Source organism: Bombus impatiens, unplaced genomic scaffold (assembly GCF_000188095.3).
Source record: "Bombus impatiens unplaced genomic scaffold, BIMP_2.2 scf_0142, whole genome shotgun sequence".
Lineage (NCBI taxonomy): Eukaryota > Metazoa > Arthropoda > Insecta > Hymenoptera > Apidae > Bombus > Bombus impatiens.
In genome coordinates this window covers 3,137,601-3,155,395 of record NT_176561.1, presented here as the reverse complement: position 1 = coordinate 3,155,395, position 17,795 = coordinate 3,137,601, and the positions used below count along the sequence as shown (strand labels likewise).

Below are 17,795 nucleotides of genomic sequence, written 5' to 3'. Positions count from 1 at the left end.
TGTTAAAATGATCCATTTTATTAGTAACAACAGCGATAGCATAAACCAAAACTTGCAATTTTATCTACTTATTTTCATAGCTATCTATGAAAATATCTTTTATGCTTCTCATAGATTTAGAAAATTACAGATTGCAGAAAAAATAGTTCGTTAATCAGAGTGTTAGGTATTGAAGTATTAACTTTCAAAATAGTTAAATAATATATAAATAGGGACAAATTCTAAGTTTCTGGAAATTATCCATCAGATTCGTCTTTCTTATTATGACTTTATGATTATGAGAATTTCATTGTGTTTCTCATAAAAATCACGTAATTTTTAAGGTGATACGCTTGTCGTCGTATCCCTAACAATACGGAAATCACCACGGATTGCGTAACTTATTACGGATTTGCGTTTATCGTTTATAATCCCGATAGGGAAAGTTGACTAATTGAGGAACCGCTTGAGTAGAAATCTGGGGAAAGGTCTCGCACATCTGCAAAAGAGGACGATCGCATCGATAAGCTTTTTTTCCTGGTTCTAACGTTGTTTCGGAGTATTAGGTAGATTAGGTAAGACGAATACGCTTGTGCACTTTATTATCCTTATACTACGTGAAGCTCTTACGCTCGTGTATTGCTTAATGGATCAATTTTCTATGAATAGTCGTGTATGAATAGTCTATGAACGTTGTCGTGAATAGAAATTATCATTTTTACTTCCAAAGTAATAAATTTTATCCTTTCATCTTCTAATAGTTTCTAATAAAATTCTAAATCGCTTTATACGGAATCGATCTTCTTTCAAATCACTTCACTTTACATAACCAAAAATTAATGGATGAATGTAATGTCAAGTCGTTAAATAATACGTAGTCAACACATAATGTCAAATAGCTGTAAAACTATCAAAAACTTTTCAATTCTTATATGTTATGGTTAATATGATTTTATCGTATCGGAATATAAAATAGAAGAATAGAAAAATGCAGAATATAAAAATTAGAAAGCTACACTAAAAAGAGGCTAGAAATAATTTCCACATACCTTCATTTTCCAATGAAACGTTTTCTTATGAGATTTTAGATTTAATTTCCATGGTATGAAATTTTTATAATAGTATGAAAGTACTATTATATGATACGAAATTTAATATACTTGAATCTAATTAATTAGTATGCAAATGCTACCACAGGTACAACGATATGCAGATACTTTTCGTAACCACTGTACATCGATGATGCCTGATCGTGTTTTTTGTAAAATTTCAACACGAAATACAAAGTTTTTCTTGGAAGAGAATGCACGTTCTCGGAATAACGTGCATTTCAGAGGAAAAGCGAGTCGACTTATATAAACGCATGGTATCTTATTGTTTTCCGCGAGTCGCTCTCTGTAACGATAATTTTTTGTTATTCCATGCGTGATTCGCCTCGATGGCTAGCTACTCGGTGCAATGGTAATTCACTGTCAATCGCGTGCACGTCGATAAAACGAGCCCTTATCATCGTGACCGAGGAGATTCGAGGCCTTCGTTGCGCAAACGCGTTCGCTTACTTTGAAATCACACGCGCTCTCTGAAATCGCGGATGGTCTCCTCGAATGGTCTCTGAAATTACAGAAATTACCGCTTTGCGGTTGACTTGCTCTAGTGACGAGCGACCTAGCATTTTCTTTGCACCGTGTAACATGCCCTATTGACGTGAAGAAAAATTCAAAACGAAAATATAACGTAAAAATATAGGAGAATCGAGCGAACTTAATTTTTGACAACATCGAAAATTTAATATGTTAGAAAAATTTTAAGTATTGATTGAAATTATGTGATTGAGTGTAATTGATTAATTAAATGTCAGTGGAACAATGACACAAGTGTATTTTCTGTGATACATTATATTTTATATTTTCTTCAATAAAAATTGCCTTTGAGCTTCTTAATTATGTTCATTAAATTGATTTTAATCTTGAAGGAATAAAGAGTAGAATTTAAGATATCGATACGTTACTAATCTTTCATTCATATTACTTGTAGCGAATAATTACGAATGACTGAGATCTGTGAAACACAAAATTTGGCTATAGCTACGCGAATATCGTTGTTTCACTATAACGATAGGAAGTCGACCACTACGGATTTCCTCGGGCAACATTGTCGATAAAAACCAAAGACACTATACTTTGTGGTTTCATTTTAATTGCTTAGCGGGGAAGATTAGCAGTCGACCGCATGAAGATTCGTGCAGATATAAATATAGTTGTAAACCATGGCCGAAGCTATCAGAATGGGTGGATGAGAGGAATGGATCGATATAGGACATGTACCTAATTTATTTAATGCGTACAATCCCAAGACGTTTCACTAGACAAAATCATTAGAAAACTCGTTAACGGGAAGGTCTACAAACGTTCGAAACTTCGCTTTTATGACTCGCCTCGACGATACTCATTGGCGATCGTTACGAATCTTTAATGAGAGGTAGTGACTTTATCTTCATGATAAAAAGCCAACTGCTTACTAATATAGATCCCTATTTTAATTGCGTTTTTTTTTTAAACTCGTTTTCCATCTACGAGCATAAAGTTTTAAACGAGCAATTTCTAAAACGAGCCTTTATAATATAAAATTTTTTGTATATTATTTTATAATCGGTTATTGTCAGCAATTTGAAGCTTTTAATCACTGACAACGAACAACGCATAGCTCGTATTAATATCTGATTGATAAATCTTAATGATTGGTAAATCCCAAGCCAAGACTGGTAAGTATGATCAACATGATCACACATGATTAACGAAAAGATAAGAGCTATTCACAAAAATATGAATTTGCATAAATGTCTACAGTCTGCCTATTACAATCTCTTATAAGAAAACTCCGTCAAATCGACCTCGACCGCTTACGTAACGTTCCTCGTCGGGCCACCAGTCGAGGGTTAATCACCGTAACAAATGTCTGCATCGACTCACCGATAGTAATCCTTCTTGCAGTAAATGTTTCCGTCTCTGCTGAAGCAAGTGACTTCGCCATCGAGTCCTTGACGGCAGTGAGAGCATTGAAGGCAGGCCGCGTGCCACCGCCTGTCCACCGCCTGCAAGTAAAACCTGTCGGATATCCGTAGACCGCATCCGGCGCAAACCACCCCCGGAACATCCTCAGACTGTGCGGGTGGAGTGGGTGGTGGCTCCAGCTTTGGGATAGCGTGCAAGTGGTCCGTGGTTTGTTGCTCCTGCGAGTGAGTCTGCGGGTGCAGATGCGAATGGTGATGATGGTGATGATGGTGCGTCGTATGCGGAGGCATGGTCAAGTCGCTGGGGTTCTCGAAATTACTGTTGCTATTCCTGTATTCTTGGCCACCTGACAAGCGTTTCAATGGATAATGAATTATGACGTTTAATTTACAAATTAAGATTGTCGATTTAAAAATGAAAGAAAATTAAGAATCATCGAAAACAATTTTTACTTGAATCGCTAAATGTTATTACGGGTGTAAATTAATCCGATGTGTCTTTAAACAAAATTACCGGTTTGTTCGTGGTACGTGCAATGTAAATTCGATTACCAAATAAAATAATTTTCCTTATTCGATCAATTCACGCGAAGTTGCCAATACGAACACGCGTGAGGTTGTTTTTAAATTGTCGTGAAACATTAAAATATTTCAGTTTAAGATGCTTGTTAGAAACAAGTAAATCTAAATGCATCGAATTAATTTTCGCATTAAATACTTTAAAATTGTACGATATGAAAGAAAGTTGGAAATACTCGAAATATTTCGATGTGATAAAATATTAAATATTGCTAAAGATAATACAAACACGTACCTCCAGGAGAATCATAATCCCTAGAGTCGTAGGGGGTGGTAGGTCCGTCGTAGCAGTTGTTGTTTGTTCCACAGTGGGTCTGATGCAGGGGTGTATGATGGGGCCCGTGATGGTGGGCGGCAGGAGGACTGCACGGTAAGGTGGTAGGTCGTGCAGCGTCGCCCATAGACGCAGGGAGGCAGGGACTTAGGTCCCTCGCCTGGTCCACTGCTCCGGGCCCCCCCGCACTGCCGGGCCCCCCTTGACGCCCCACAGCCAAGCCGCTGCCACGCTCCTGCGAGCTGGCCGGCTGCTGGAACAAACATACAATCATACACTTTAGAAATTTTCAAAATTTACAATCAATATCTTATAATATTTACGTATGTCTGAATTAAGAATATTTATACAAAATTTATATACCTGTGATCGCGATCAAAGATATAGGAGCTAAACATAAATTTGTTTTATCTATTGGAAATGGAGAGCTCACGGCCAAAGAGTGAAAAATGTATTTTTTATTTATTTCTTTACGACCCGATATTTTTAACAAAAACAGATTGTAACAGGGTATAACTTCAGTTTACTGCTAGAGAATTACATAGTTACAAATTACGAATAATATGTCCATATTTCGCGGCTGACACGGTGTAAAAACAGCGATTAACTAACGCCAGCTTAAGTAGCAATTAAAAAGATCATAAGACAGGAAAATAACATTAGTTCGATGGCTTTAATCTTATTGTACGATAGGAATGGCTAAAAGGCTCGATGACAACGGGAATGCAAAGTTCTCCACGCGAATGGAGCCTAATACGTTAATTGAACTGTAATGTTGCGGTGTTAAACGATTGTTTTACGCGCCTGTATTTTGCAACGCGGTCTCACGCGACACCCGAACGAGCATCGACGGTATTTCACCGTTCACGGTTCAGTAGTCGCATCGAAAAACCGAGTGGAAAGAACCTAATCCTTCCGATCTAACCGCAATTGCGTCGAAACAAAGCATAGTCGATTTGCCCGGGCGAAATTCTCACACCTACATTGTGCAGTGTTCACAAAAGTCGTCACAAACAGTGTCGCCATAAACAAAAAGTCGATCGCGAGAAATCGCCAACCAGAGAAAAACAGATGAAGGATAGAGATAGGGTGAAAGTAATGAAAGGAGGCTTCCTTTCATTAATAGTTCGGATAGAATCGAATCGATTCTAAGTCAAAGGGACAAGGGACGTCGAAAAACGCCGCGTCAACGTGGACGCGTCGTAGACCAGTCTCAGCTCAAAAACCTATATAATTCGCAACGACGAAGGGAGGAAAAAAGCTCGCCGGTAAAAGTAACCGATCTGAGGCAGAGCCGAAGATGGAGAAGACACTTTCCACCGAAGTCAAAGAGGAGGCACCGTAAAGGACATGGTCGGAAGACGTCGCAACCGCGTAGGATAGGTACTCCTGGTCGTCGTTGTCGGACCGACAACTGGAATAGGCGAAATAGGACAACAACCTAACAGGCACGAAGAGCAAGACGGCGACGGGGACAGTATCCAAAGTGACAGCGGATTACGGCTCGGTTGACATCGGCAAAGGGCAAGGGGTCTAGAGAAAAGGAGAAAGATAAAGAGTGGCATGCTGACGGCAGTAGCCGGTCGCCTCTGATGGATGTCGTAAGGCGGTGTGCGCATGCGCGCGACCCTATAAGGCGCCCGGAGCCGACCAATCCGAGTCGCCGCCGTGTTTCAACTGTCAACGCGGTTGCGGCGTACCGCGGTGCGCTCCAGACATAAATTACGTGGCGAGCTGCCCTGGTCCTCTCCTTCTTGTCCCTCTCTCTTTCCGCCTCCCTTTTTTCCTCTACCCCTCTTTCTCGCTCTTTCTAATACCTTTCAACTTCTCCTTCCCTTCTTCTTTACCCGGGAACCCTTTCTTCCCCATTTCCTTCTCACTCAGGTCATAGAGACCCTACGCTTCCTTAGGCTCTCTCTCGGGTGGAAAACCAATGCCGCACTTTACGACACCAGATACCGGTATTTACTGCATCTCCGTTGAAGCGGCACGTTTGCGATCGAGCCCGAAGGGCGGTTAACTTGTGCGCATAGAACGTCGTAAAGATCGCTACTCTGAACGGTGATGCCCCACTGTGACGAATTTAAGCTCGTATTCCAACGATCGATGCTAAAGTTGATGGCACTTGCAGTTAGTACCTTCGGTGGATAATAGTCATGCGTCAAGGAATTTTTCTTTTGTCGAAAATCTTTACTCTGAGCATTAAGTTATTAAGAGGAAACGTCGCTTTAAATCTTCTCTCAGGTAAATTATGAAAACTTCTGTTGGAACTTAAAGTTGAAAAATATATCAGACGAATCCTTGAAATTCCCTTTCGCAACCACTGTATGACACAACTTTCAATAATGTAAATTAATTGAAAAACAATTGCAAATGTAACGTAACACTTGTCCCTAATAGGTTAATCGACTTTTTAATTTACCTAGATAAAAGTAAACGAAGTGTATTTCAACGAAAGCAAAATCTTCAATAAACAAGTATATTTTTTCTTTTTCATTAAATAAACATGATTTAGCAATCTGTGGATAATACTAAAGGAAAAAAGATATCTCTACGACGATCTTCTTATTAAATTCGCGTTCCAGTTGCGACATAGATTCTGATTCTCTAAGTTGGCTAGCGACTTCTATCTTTTTCTGTTCTATTTCTTTTTTTCCATTAACTGATTCATCGAACGATAATGGTCCTAGAAATGGCACAAAAGAGATCGATCGGATAAAGCGCGCATGCGCGGCGCCGCGTGTTTCACGACGAGGGAAAACTAATAGAAATTACCAGGTTCGTTTGTTACGGCGGATTTTCACTGTACAACGTAACGATTACGCGGCGGCCGTTGTTTCTTATGTAATAAACCGGGTCGCGGAAAGAATCCATGGAACGCGCATTTCGACGTGTCTCTCTGGTGCTTCTGGCGTGCAACCTATCGCGAGTCGTGGCTCGTTTCCTTCGAAGATCATTGATTAAACTTCGATTGGAACTTTGATTGGGCGACTTTCTTGCCACTAACAGTAACAACAACACCCCGCGGTGGTGAACTCGATTCTCCGAGGGAATATGCTGGTTTCTAGCAAAACGATTCCAGTCGCTCACCGCAAACGTTATCCGAATATCGTGGAAGAAGATGAAGTTAATTATAATTTTGCTCTTTTTTATTAATTCCCTTGATAGATTTAACTAATATACTTCTTTCTTCCTCTATTTTCTCTATTATTTCTTACACAAAGTTATTGATTTGACAAAGGTCTTAATTTCACTTATTTATAAAGATTTGTAAAGATTACTAAGAATTTCTCAATAATTGTAATTTTTAATTTAACGGGCTTCCGCTCCTATTCCTGTTTTTTATTTATAAAAGTGGACAATGTCGTCATGTACTTCCTGTCATTGATAGCATCGTGTCTACTCAATGTCAGTTTGTAAATACAGTTTCTTTCATTCAGTACTTAATTAAAACACATATGTACATACACTGAAATATCGATTTATATTCTGATCGACATACAAATAGAAAACTACGTTTCTCGGAAAAGAAACCTCTACTTTCAATATATTTTTTCACAAAGAATCGTTCTTTTCCCGATTATTTATTATTATATTAAAAACTAACATGTTGAAATTTAATGGATTCAAATATTTCTACCATATTCATAGATACACATATAAAGACATCTTGTACATCTGTTACATGTATATGTATATCAGGCAATCACAATGAAACGTTCTTTTAAATGTTACATCCATAACAACGGATCATCAAGACCTTCAGTCTTGCCTTTATTGGTTCAACAACGTTTGTTACGTTCGCCGATAACACCGGCGCATCATGCAAGAAATCAACCAGGTTTTCATACACTGTTCCACGCTTAATGTCATTATTAACCTCCGCTCGAACAATGCACAGCTTTTTTAACAGTGTAGTCGCATTTCTTAACACTCCATTGTGCCAGGTCGCACTCCTCGAGCCGCGAGCGAAGATGTTCTTTGGTATCAACATAGGTCGCCGCTTTTCTTTTGACGTTCCTCAATGAGATTTCCCAACCTTCCTCTCGTATCGGGCATCGCGGCGAAACAAGCGCCAACAACGAATGCAAATAGAGATATTTCCTCGAGAGAATGCGGCTGGAAATCTCTGTTTTTCCTGAACACTTCCTGAAATCTGAACACGCGTTTCTCACGAACATTTTCGCCGAATCCCGTTTTGGTATGCGATCACACTAGAATATCTTCTCGGATCGTAACCTAACCTAAATTTCGAACCGTTTCCACCGTTGCAACAGTTAGAATTATAAATAATATATGGATCTTTTGTCAGTTTCGACAATAAGAAAGGATTGATTATATATTGAGGATTATAGGAAGAGTAGGTGAACAGGAAGAACAACGCTCTCATTCTTCAAAGCAGTGTACAATCGCAAGATTTATGAAGTATGTTAACGATTGTGTGAACTCGACACAGTGTGATATAAAGAATAGGAACAAAGAATGGATATATAGTATATGATTAACACTAATAGCAACCATTCATGAGAGTTAATTGAGAATTAACACCGCAGATTGTGATGTATCGTAGATTTAGTCCTTTGCCAGTCTACTAATCCCAATCCTAGACTCTGTTCTCAGAAACTCCATTGATTATTCTAAATGCAAAAGGAGCATCCTCGTTTCGTTGCCTTCACCATGGAAAAGGTCAATCATCCGTATTTCATTGGAAAATTTCTATCAACAAATGAATTCCATTATTATCGATTACCACTATAAACCACGTACCAGAGATTTTTCAATTCCAATCGCAGAACTCTGCTTTCATGAAATTCCACGGTTATCCTAAATATCAGATCAATAACTTCATTTTCCTCCTTTCGCCGTGAGATAAATCAGCGATGCTTCACTGAAAAATTTCGTATTGGAAAATTTCAACGACGCCAAATGCATTCCGGTTGGTTATAGAAGCTGAACGAGTTCCATTTCCAGAATTTGCCCGATGGTCGATTTCGTAAGAGCGAACGCGACAACCGGCGAGTAGCTCGCGCGAACAGACGAGAGATCGATACGGGCATCCTATAAATTTCCCACGAAACGGCACGACCGGTCGATCGATCTTCACTCGGCTTCGCGAGATCCTTATCCATCTCGAGAGTGGACCTGCCACAGGCGGCCGGGTGCTCGGACTGTAAAACAGACTTTCACCGTAGCTCTAACTTGCACAAGACTCCGCCTTTTTCATTTTCACGAAACGTGAAGTAAATAACGAGCGCGGAATCCGTCGGGATGCCGGCACGAAAAGCCAGTAGAATGCCGCCAGAAATGCCGCTCGACGGTCGTTCGATTGTGCGACAACCTCTCCGAACTACTGCCGAGATATCGACTGTCGATTACATTGGTCGCCATGTACATCTACTTTTGTATTTTTTTCTTTCGTCTGTTACTTTACTTTTCCTCTTTCCGTATCTTTTTTCTTTTCCCTTCTGTTTCATTAATTTTTCTAGGGCAAACAGACGCGTGGACCGCGTGCACACCAAGATAACACGATGTATTAAGTTCGCACCGTGACTTTCAGATTGATAAGTAATCGATGATTCATCTGTTTCGCGTCGGGGTAACTTGCGTCGAGCCGTTAACGAGTTATCAAAGCAGAGATACGCTGGTCCATTAGATAGAAAATACGAGGTCGAGTTGGAAATTTTTATTGAACAACCACGTTCTCGTGGAACCTATAAAATCTTTCTTCCCAAACACTTTCTTCCCAGAGGCTGTTTCCTCTGTCTGTTCGCGAACAAGGAATGGGGTAATTGGAGCGTGATTCTTTTTGTAGCGCGACACGATCTCGTATGATTTACGAGAAGTCATCAGTATGAATCAGACACGACTCGAGCCGAGAATTTTTCTACGATCGTTCCCCCTCGTTTGGAAAACGCCGAGCCGCCTGTTTCCAGACGGAGAAGTTAACTGGAGACTGGAGACTTAACCATGGGAAAATGGATCTCAAATCGAATGGAGTCTGCAGTCGTTCTATAAGGAGGATGAGAAACGAGTCGGTTTCGCGCGGGAAAAGTTCCAAGGACCATACGGTCCGAATACGGCAGGAATAGGAGAGCTGGTAAAATTTATTGGGGACGATCTCTCGCTGCGTCGCCTCCATGACGGCTCCGGTGCTTAATCATTTTTCGGGACAAAAGGAAACGTAAAATTCACCATTTCTTTATCACTCTTGCGAGTCATTACGAAAAGCTTAGGAGCAACGGATAACGATTAACGACGGATAACGGAAAAACGATTTGAACGACGAACATGGACAATGCATTTGGCCTGAGTAGAAACTGAGTAAAGACGTGTAGAAGAAAGAACATGATCCTTGATCTTGTTGATTTTGAAATATTATAAGTGTTATAAATAGACCAATTTACTTTTATCAATACATTAGCGTATACATAAGGTATGATCAAATAGAACAGTTAACGTATCAATGTTAGACTCTGTAGAAAGGACAATAGTTTTATTTCTACAAATTTATCAGCCACGAATGTGCTAAAAGAGATACTCAATGACGAATCTGGAATGTATATACTTCCAACCCACGATTCAAATTTTTAAGGTCCACAATTTTTATCTCCTATTATCCATATTTACATTACATTAAAAACCATAATAAATTATTAATTACTAGAAATAGTATTAAAAGCAATAAATTACTGATTACGAACATCTTCAGAAAACTGTCACCAATATCGCAACTATAAATCTTGTAACATATCCTCTCAATTTTTTCAACTTCCAAATTTCCGAAATCCTCAAGCTCCAATGCCAAGAATTCTCAGCATGTCCTATCATCGATACTAAAAGCGAGACCACAAAAAAATCAAACCAGGAAATTCGCTCGCAGTCCGAATCTGGCATCTCTCTTTGTCCCATTTCTCTCTCGCTCTGTCGATTCTATAAACACGCGCGTCCCGTGTTGGCCGCGTATCAGCTTCCCTTGGCCAGCCATGATAGTGATAACAATAAACAGCCTCGTCCACTCGGCGGACGGGCTGCAGCTTGTGGTTTCTCTTAAAACGCGTGGGCGACGCTTAACACCGCAGAGAACCGATAAACTGCTCGCTATCTGCACTTCTCCGCGGCGACCGGCTACCAACCGGCCGGACCTCGAGCTACTCGCGACCGGACAAAAATATTGGATCGTGGCTGTTCGTGTGCTACTGTGCCACCTCGGTTATTCGGCTGCTACGACGACAGCCAACTGAGAGAAACAAAAAACGAGAAAAAGGAATAAAGAAGGAAGGTGTTTTCGAAGGAAGAAGCCACCAGTCGAGCTCTAAATATAGATTCAACCCCTTTGGATCAGAGACTGGTCTTAAACAGTATTGGTGTATTTTACGAGGATTTGATGAGAGCAGGATTTTGAAGGTGAATGATCGAAAATGGTACATAATCGTCGATGGTACTTTTACCACCATTCAGTGTTTATTTTCTATTTTCTTATTCCTATTTTGCTTTTAACTTTTAATTTCATGTGGAATTTTTAATTTTGTTATTAAACTGTTGGTAATGGATGACAGATTACTTGCGAACGTAAGGATTAATTATATTAAAAATGACGCAAAAAAACTAATGTTTTTTGCTTGGTATAAGATACGTACTTTTTTGTGAAATCGAGATAGTTGTTCTCGACTCGATGTTGAAATTATTGTTTCGCTTCTTTCAATTACGTCGCGTGTCATGTATATGTAAATATAAAAAATTCTAATTTCAAGTTCGATAAAATGTCATGTAAATTCTTCCGCTCGAGAAACTTAACCGACCCAACTTCAATCTTCGACCTCCCACGTTATCGTACAGAAACACTGTTTTCATTCAACAAGAAGAAATTATCATTTCTAATTATTTTTAATCTGTACATATTATGAAACGAGTTCGACTATCAATTCGCTCGAATTTTCACGAATTTCTAGCACGACTTGATCGCCATGAATATTAAACGTATCGCGTTTTTGCGTGTGATTGCGAAACCTGCGCTTTGCAAATTTTATGAATCACGACACCGAACGAAATCGCATATTGTCGACCTCGAATTTTCCCGACCAATTCTCGCTATCGACGCTTTCCACGCGATTAAACGATTCCTTAATGACAAAAATGACGAAGAATCAAAACCGAATCAAAGTGATAAAAGATCGAGAGCGAGAAATCTACTTGATCGAACGAGACTACGATATTCTGTGGAAATAAAAAGAGAGATTGAAAAAATGGAAAAATATGGAGACGAATATTATCGTCCTTGCGTCACATCCGGTGCGTCATTGCACAATCGCCAGGACTATCGAGATCCGAGGGAAGCGACTCGTTTGCAGTGAGGCAAAGAATACGTAACGATAATTGAGAAATTATGAATTTGGACGATTGTTCCAGGAAATCGGTGATCTCAACTGCGTAGAAATATCGTATTATCATACTACGTGTTCAGTTTTGTTTTCTTCTTCTGGTACGATGTTTGCGGAGAAGATTTTGATTTAACGACGCTCGGATAATTTCATTGCTCGTTTCAATGTTACGTCTACAATGATCTTATGTTTCCTGCGACGTGTGTATTTAGAACAAAAGTTCCGCTAGATTTCTTCCTTGCTCGATGTCAATTCAAATGAACGTGATTAATAACTACTAACAATCAAAGAAGTTTCTTTTTTCACATCATTTACGCATGGGTAGAAAATAAAGACAATTAACTCCTATCTTTTAGAAAGTCTTAATCTTTGTATTTCATTGGTGCTACTACGCAAAATTGACCAGATGAAAATTGTTTTTTTTTCTATCGTTTCCACTGAGACAAAATAAAAGAGAGAACGCTACTGTATAAATAAAAGTATACTAAAATTCTTCGTCAATCGTATAATCTCTGTATATTTTCAATGTTATTTACAATTAACCAAACGAAGCTTTATTCACATAGACAATTTTTCTTTTTATATTATTCTAAGAAAAAAAAAGGGATGTGAAAGAAAATGAATCTCGCAACTGCCTGGCAAAGCAAAGAGGTGTAAGAGTACTTGAAGTAAGAGATGAGAAAACAGTTATTTAAATACTAAAACGAGACGAGATACCGGGGACACAGAACGGCGGCACGCCGAGCAGGCCAAGAATCGCGACCCGACCCCGAGATACCGCTTTCCCTCCCTCTGTGGCCACTTCGCGTTCCGGGAAAATTCAGATCGCGTCTTCGTCTGCCAACGACGCGACGCCCGATTCGACCGCTATTAATCACGTGCAAAACCGTGATCGGCTCGCTGAAAGCATGAGTAAACGTTTCGACGTGCCGCAACGAGGACCGTTTGAAAATTTTGCGAAACGTCCGACCGACAGATGATGCATTCGAAGAAACACAAACGGACAGATTCAATCTTCTTGCGACTATTCGTGACTTTGATGTATTCGGGAATTTTGAAAGGGTCTCGTCGAGTATTTCAAGAAAATGGAACAATCAATGAGACAACTATGTTTCCGAGTTGTCAGCAAGAGTGAAAATCGGAACGTTTGACGATAGACAAAAAGTGAAAACAAAGAGAAATTTTCCTAGAAGCTGTAAAACTGCCAGTGAGAAACGAATTTCCTGTTCGTCGAATATAAATCATACGTTCTTACGACGGAAAGAGCATAGTGGAACGAATTAATTTAGGAATCGCGATTAAAAGATCTATTCTACCCAACGTGTTTTTTATTCCGAGAACCGCCAGTGAACAGGCTGTTAGGATATTAACAAGTTCCTGTGCAATAAATTAGCCACCTAGAACCAAGCTCTACTTCATAAATGTCTATTTATTCGTTCTTTTACTTGGTGATCCCTTATTCGATGATTCACCGAAATTCAAACGCATGACGAATAAAAATCTTTATCTTCTAACGTGTGATAGGAAATTCATTTCGTTACATTTCTTACGTATGAATAAGAATCAAAAAGAAGAAGGGGAATTCCGTTCCACTAAATTTCACTAAAAAACTCATATTCCTTTATAACGTTTTTCTATATAATCAATTCTAAACAAAATATTTGGAAAGTATTAAGTGTTCGTGTTTAAAGCACAATCACGAAACAGAATTACGAACAATTCCGTTTCCTCAAATTTCGCCGAAAAGTTAAAGAAACGCGGAAGAACTGACAAATTTTTGTCAAGAGACGAACGTGTCACTCTGGAGGACAGTTTCGCGAGCCACGATAGGCAAGAGCATATCGCCTCCAGTCCGTACCTAAATAAATGACAAAAGATGAAGCACGGCGCGAATTTATTAAACGTTCGTCCCGCGATGACCGCCGCCGCTTCGTGGCGGATATATCTCAACAGGCCCGGCCAATAAATTACGCTCGACACAAACGGACCACTATCACGGACAGACACGTTCGTGCCACGTCGCGCTTATCTCATCGAAGTTACAATAATCACACTCTCTTCGGCCGGCTCCATACTGACGCACGCGTCCGGCTGCGTGCATAGAAAAAGATCGAAAACGTCCAGAGACTAAACGACGCCAAATCCGTGTGACGCTGATTAGATGCGTTCCACCAATATCAGTTTCAACGAATGAATTTCAATCGACCGACTACAGGTCAGAATCGATGAAAGCTTGTTTGTTGAATCACCACTTGTACGCCACGGATGTTTATGTATATTCATATTTTGATAACAATACTAATCATATTATCGTAATGACTATTTATGTCATATCACAATGTGTATATCATAATGATTATTTTGCTTTGAACATCATCCTTCGAACAATGGTTTAATGATTATATACGTACATAGTTGTTTCGATGATTTGAACGAAGGTTTGGAATAATTTAAGAAGGTCTGAGTGGGTTCGAGAGGCATCGAAGCCGAGAAAGAGAATGTAGAACAGTTTAAGCGCAGGTTACTTTCAGAAAATTTCAGAGCAGACGTAGAATAAATTAACGTCGATATCTTCTGAGCTTTTGGAAGAAGATTCCCGTCGAATTACGCCAGTAGGAGGAAATATATAGGTGGAAGGGTAACATCGAGAAACTGAGTTCGATAGGGAAGAAGATGTAAATTTCACTCTTAAAATCTGCAATCTTCGAAATATTCGAAAGTATTAAGCTTGCCCTTTAATTCCTCCGATCTTAATTATCTTAACATTGCTTCAGATTTTAGATTCTTATATCACCACTTACATTTCAACAACATACAAGGACTTTTAAATGTTTCAAAAGAAACTTTGACATATTAACGATTCTTTCGTGTTCTCCTTGAATTTAAGAAATATTTTAATAGTAGGAAAATTTGTGTCAAAGATTACCAAAGAGCGTAACATTAATCGTGGCATGAAAGAAAACGTTCTGTAACTTGCAAGTTTCGGCTCAACTATCATTCAATCACGTTATAATGCAACTCTGTCTTAAAACCACCTCTAACCACGAAGTCAACATTGTTCCAGTGGCAAGAATGTCTGCTCAACCCGACGAATAACTCCCGTCAAGCATACGAAACGTCTGAAAAATCCGTCGCAGACCCGAACTCGTAATTCACGCAGTTGTCGCGGAAATTGTTATTTATTTTCGCCGCAGTCGCGGCCCCTGTCGCGAGATGAATTATTCGATCGTGCACGCGGTCACAAAGGAGCGTAGGAAAATCTCGAGTTGCGCAACGAAGAAACAGAGAAAATTAAGCCGGTTGAAAGCCAAACTGATCGACTCTGTTTTCCGTAACAATGTTTTATTTTGACAGGTAATGGAATATACGATTAAATTTTTCATAAATACGCAAAAATATGTAATCGATGTACGATAAACGCGTCAACTCAGCAAAAGCTAAACGATTAACCTCGGTTGAGACGATCAGTTTGACTCTTGTGTGATTCAATTGCGCTGGCCACTCGTCGCCGGCACGAAAACGGCGCGCCATTCCCGCGCCCCGTTTTGCGTTTCATGCGATAAAATAATCGCGTCGCTATAAGGAGACTGGGACATTTAACGCACGGCGCCTCTTATACGATACGCTTTAATCAACCGCTGATTCTTTGGTAAACAAATTATTTATGTCGTGTTCCTTTCAATGGTTTTCGTTGTAAAAATTTCGAAGAATAGCCGTCAAATTAAATGAATAAAAATTACAGAATAGTTGTGAATGACGTATCTCATGATTTGAAAACTTGTATGTTCTTTAAAAAAAAAAAAAAAAAAAACAGCACACGACGCCATGAAATATGGTTTACAGGAATGATCAGGAAGATAATGAAATATACTTCGTCGTGAATAATTCCGTGAACAATGGAGAGATAGTTTTGTTTGAGAAAATTCTCATGGAATTTTTGGTGGATTTTTATAGTAGCTTTTTGTAAGTAGATATAGGGGCGTGAAAAGGAGGAACGATACGTATAATTAAAAAAATTCGCATTTTGATGTAATAAGAATTTCCGAGTATTTATACGGAGTCTGAACAAAGTGAGAATATAAAATTAACATAAGGTATATATAATTAACATAATGTTTATCACGAGACAAACAAAAAAGCAAATAAATCTTAATATAACGTATAATACAGCGTTAATATAATTTGGTAAAAAATGGAAGTCAATCTTTTTCCTCGACTATACATTATCGATCTACACTAAAAATAATTTATATTCAATTTCTACGATATGTATTACTTTCTTACTTGTATTACTAAAATATTTCCAAATATGTATATACATTGAAACGATGCAACAAAGTAACTTAAAAAGATCAGAAATTAATTCTGAGAAAAGTTTCCGCGAACACAAGTTAATCGAACGAAAGAGAAAGAAAATAATGAAAGTCGATCGAACTCTCGTTTGAAACGGTTTATATCGATTAACACTCAATTTCGGTGGAATCAGCGAAAATAAAGGGAAAAGAGAAGGATTGGTAAACGATGGCATGCGTTTTACATCCAGCTCGTTTCGTCGGCGTAGCCACGAGTTAATGCATCGGTTCAATTAGCGGCCATCGTGGTGACACCGAACAATCAATTACGTTTGTTTACAAGGTGTACCCGTTAACGGCACAGCCATTCAACAGTCGTTTAAAACGGAATTAACATTCCTTGAAGATGAACGCCGGTTTCGCTGATCGTACATTGCTCGACACCGTTCGAACCATCGTGCAATGGAAAACGAACGTCGCCGCTAAAAATCACGAGCATCCACGTTCCGCCGTTTAATCCGACATGATTTCCTTCATGACCAAAACGGTTTCGTGAAATGTTCGTAGTAAATATCACGAAGCAGAGGAATTTCGATTTCTCTTTCGAAAATTAACTTGCGTTGCTAAAACACGAGTATACGTAGAGGATTTTCTCGAAGAGCATGGCCAACCAAGGAATAACTACGTCAAACGAAACGAAATGAACGTAAACGAACGTAAGGATCTCCTTTTATGAAAAAATTCAATGAAAATCCGCGGAAAATAAGAAAAATTAATAAAACGAGAATAACCCAAAGAACACAACAGGATTAAATAATATCGTATAAAAAGTATAAAGAAACGAGATCAGTGTTTAACATTTCGCTTCGATCTACTAAAAATAGTAATCGCTTTCAGCAATGAACCAAAGAAAAATCTCTGTCTAAAGAGTTCACGCAATATCAACCCTTCTCGAACAATGACAAGGAGAAAGAAAAATGTATACCTTTTAACCGATCGAAATCTCCAACCCCTTTCAGCCAGGGGAATCAATTAACAAATCGGGGGCGCGACTCGGGTTCGCGTGTCGCGATCCATTACACCGGTGACACCCGAAAAATTCACAAGCTTCGTGGCGATCCGTCAAACCTGTGGTTCATGTACGCACGCAGGTCTGTCGTCGAGACAGGGTTTTTTCTGTCGGCGGCGATCTACAACGTCGTCGCGAATCCCTGAAACCCGTTCCGCGCCACGGCCGGCGAATATATCAACCGTTGCGTCGCCGATAAGCGTCGGGGCTCGTC

The 17,795-nt window shown here is 39.4% G+C and overlaps 1 protein-coding gene across 2 annotated transcripts in view; it reads right to left on the bottom strand.

Moving 5' to 3' along the window:
• Window positions 1-17,795, bottom strand: part of LOC100747239 (protein apterous-like) — a 57,979-nt gene that overhangs the window by 37,813 nt on the left and 2,371 nt on the right. Inside the window, exons 2-3 of one of the 2 annotated variants that reach the window (XM_024365590.2) lie at window positions 3,804-4,095; window positions 2,949-3,336 (exon numbers count right to left, since the gene is read on the bottom strand). In XM_024365590.2, the coding sequence (XP_024221358.1) occupies window positions 2,949-3,336; window positions 3,804-4,095 (680 nt within the window). The remainder of the gene's footprint in view (window positions 1-2,948; window positions 3,337-3,803; window positions 4,096-17,795) is intronic. The other variant, XM_024365592.2, reaches the window with a different exon arrangement.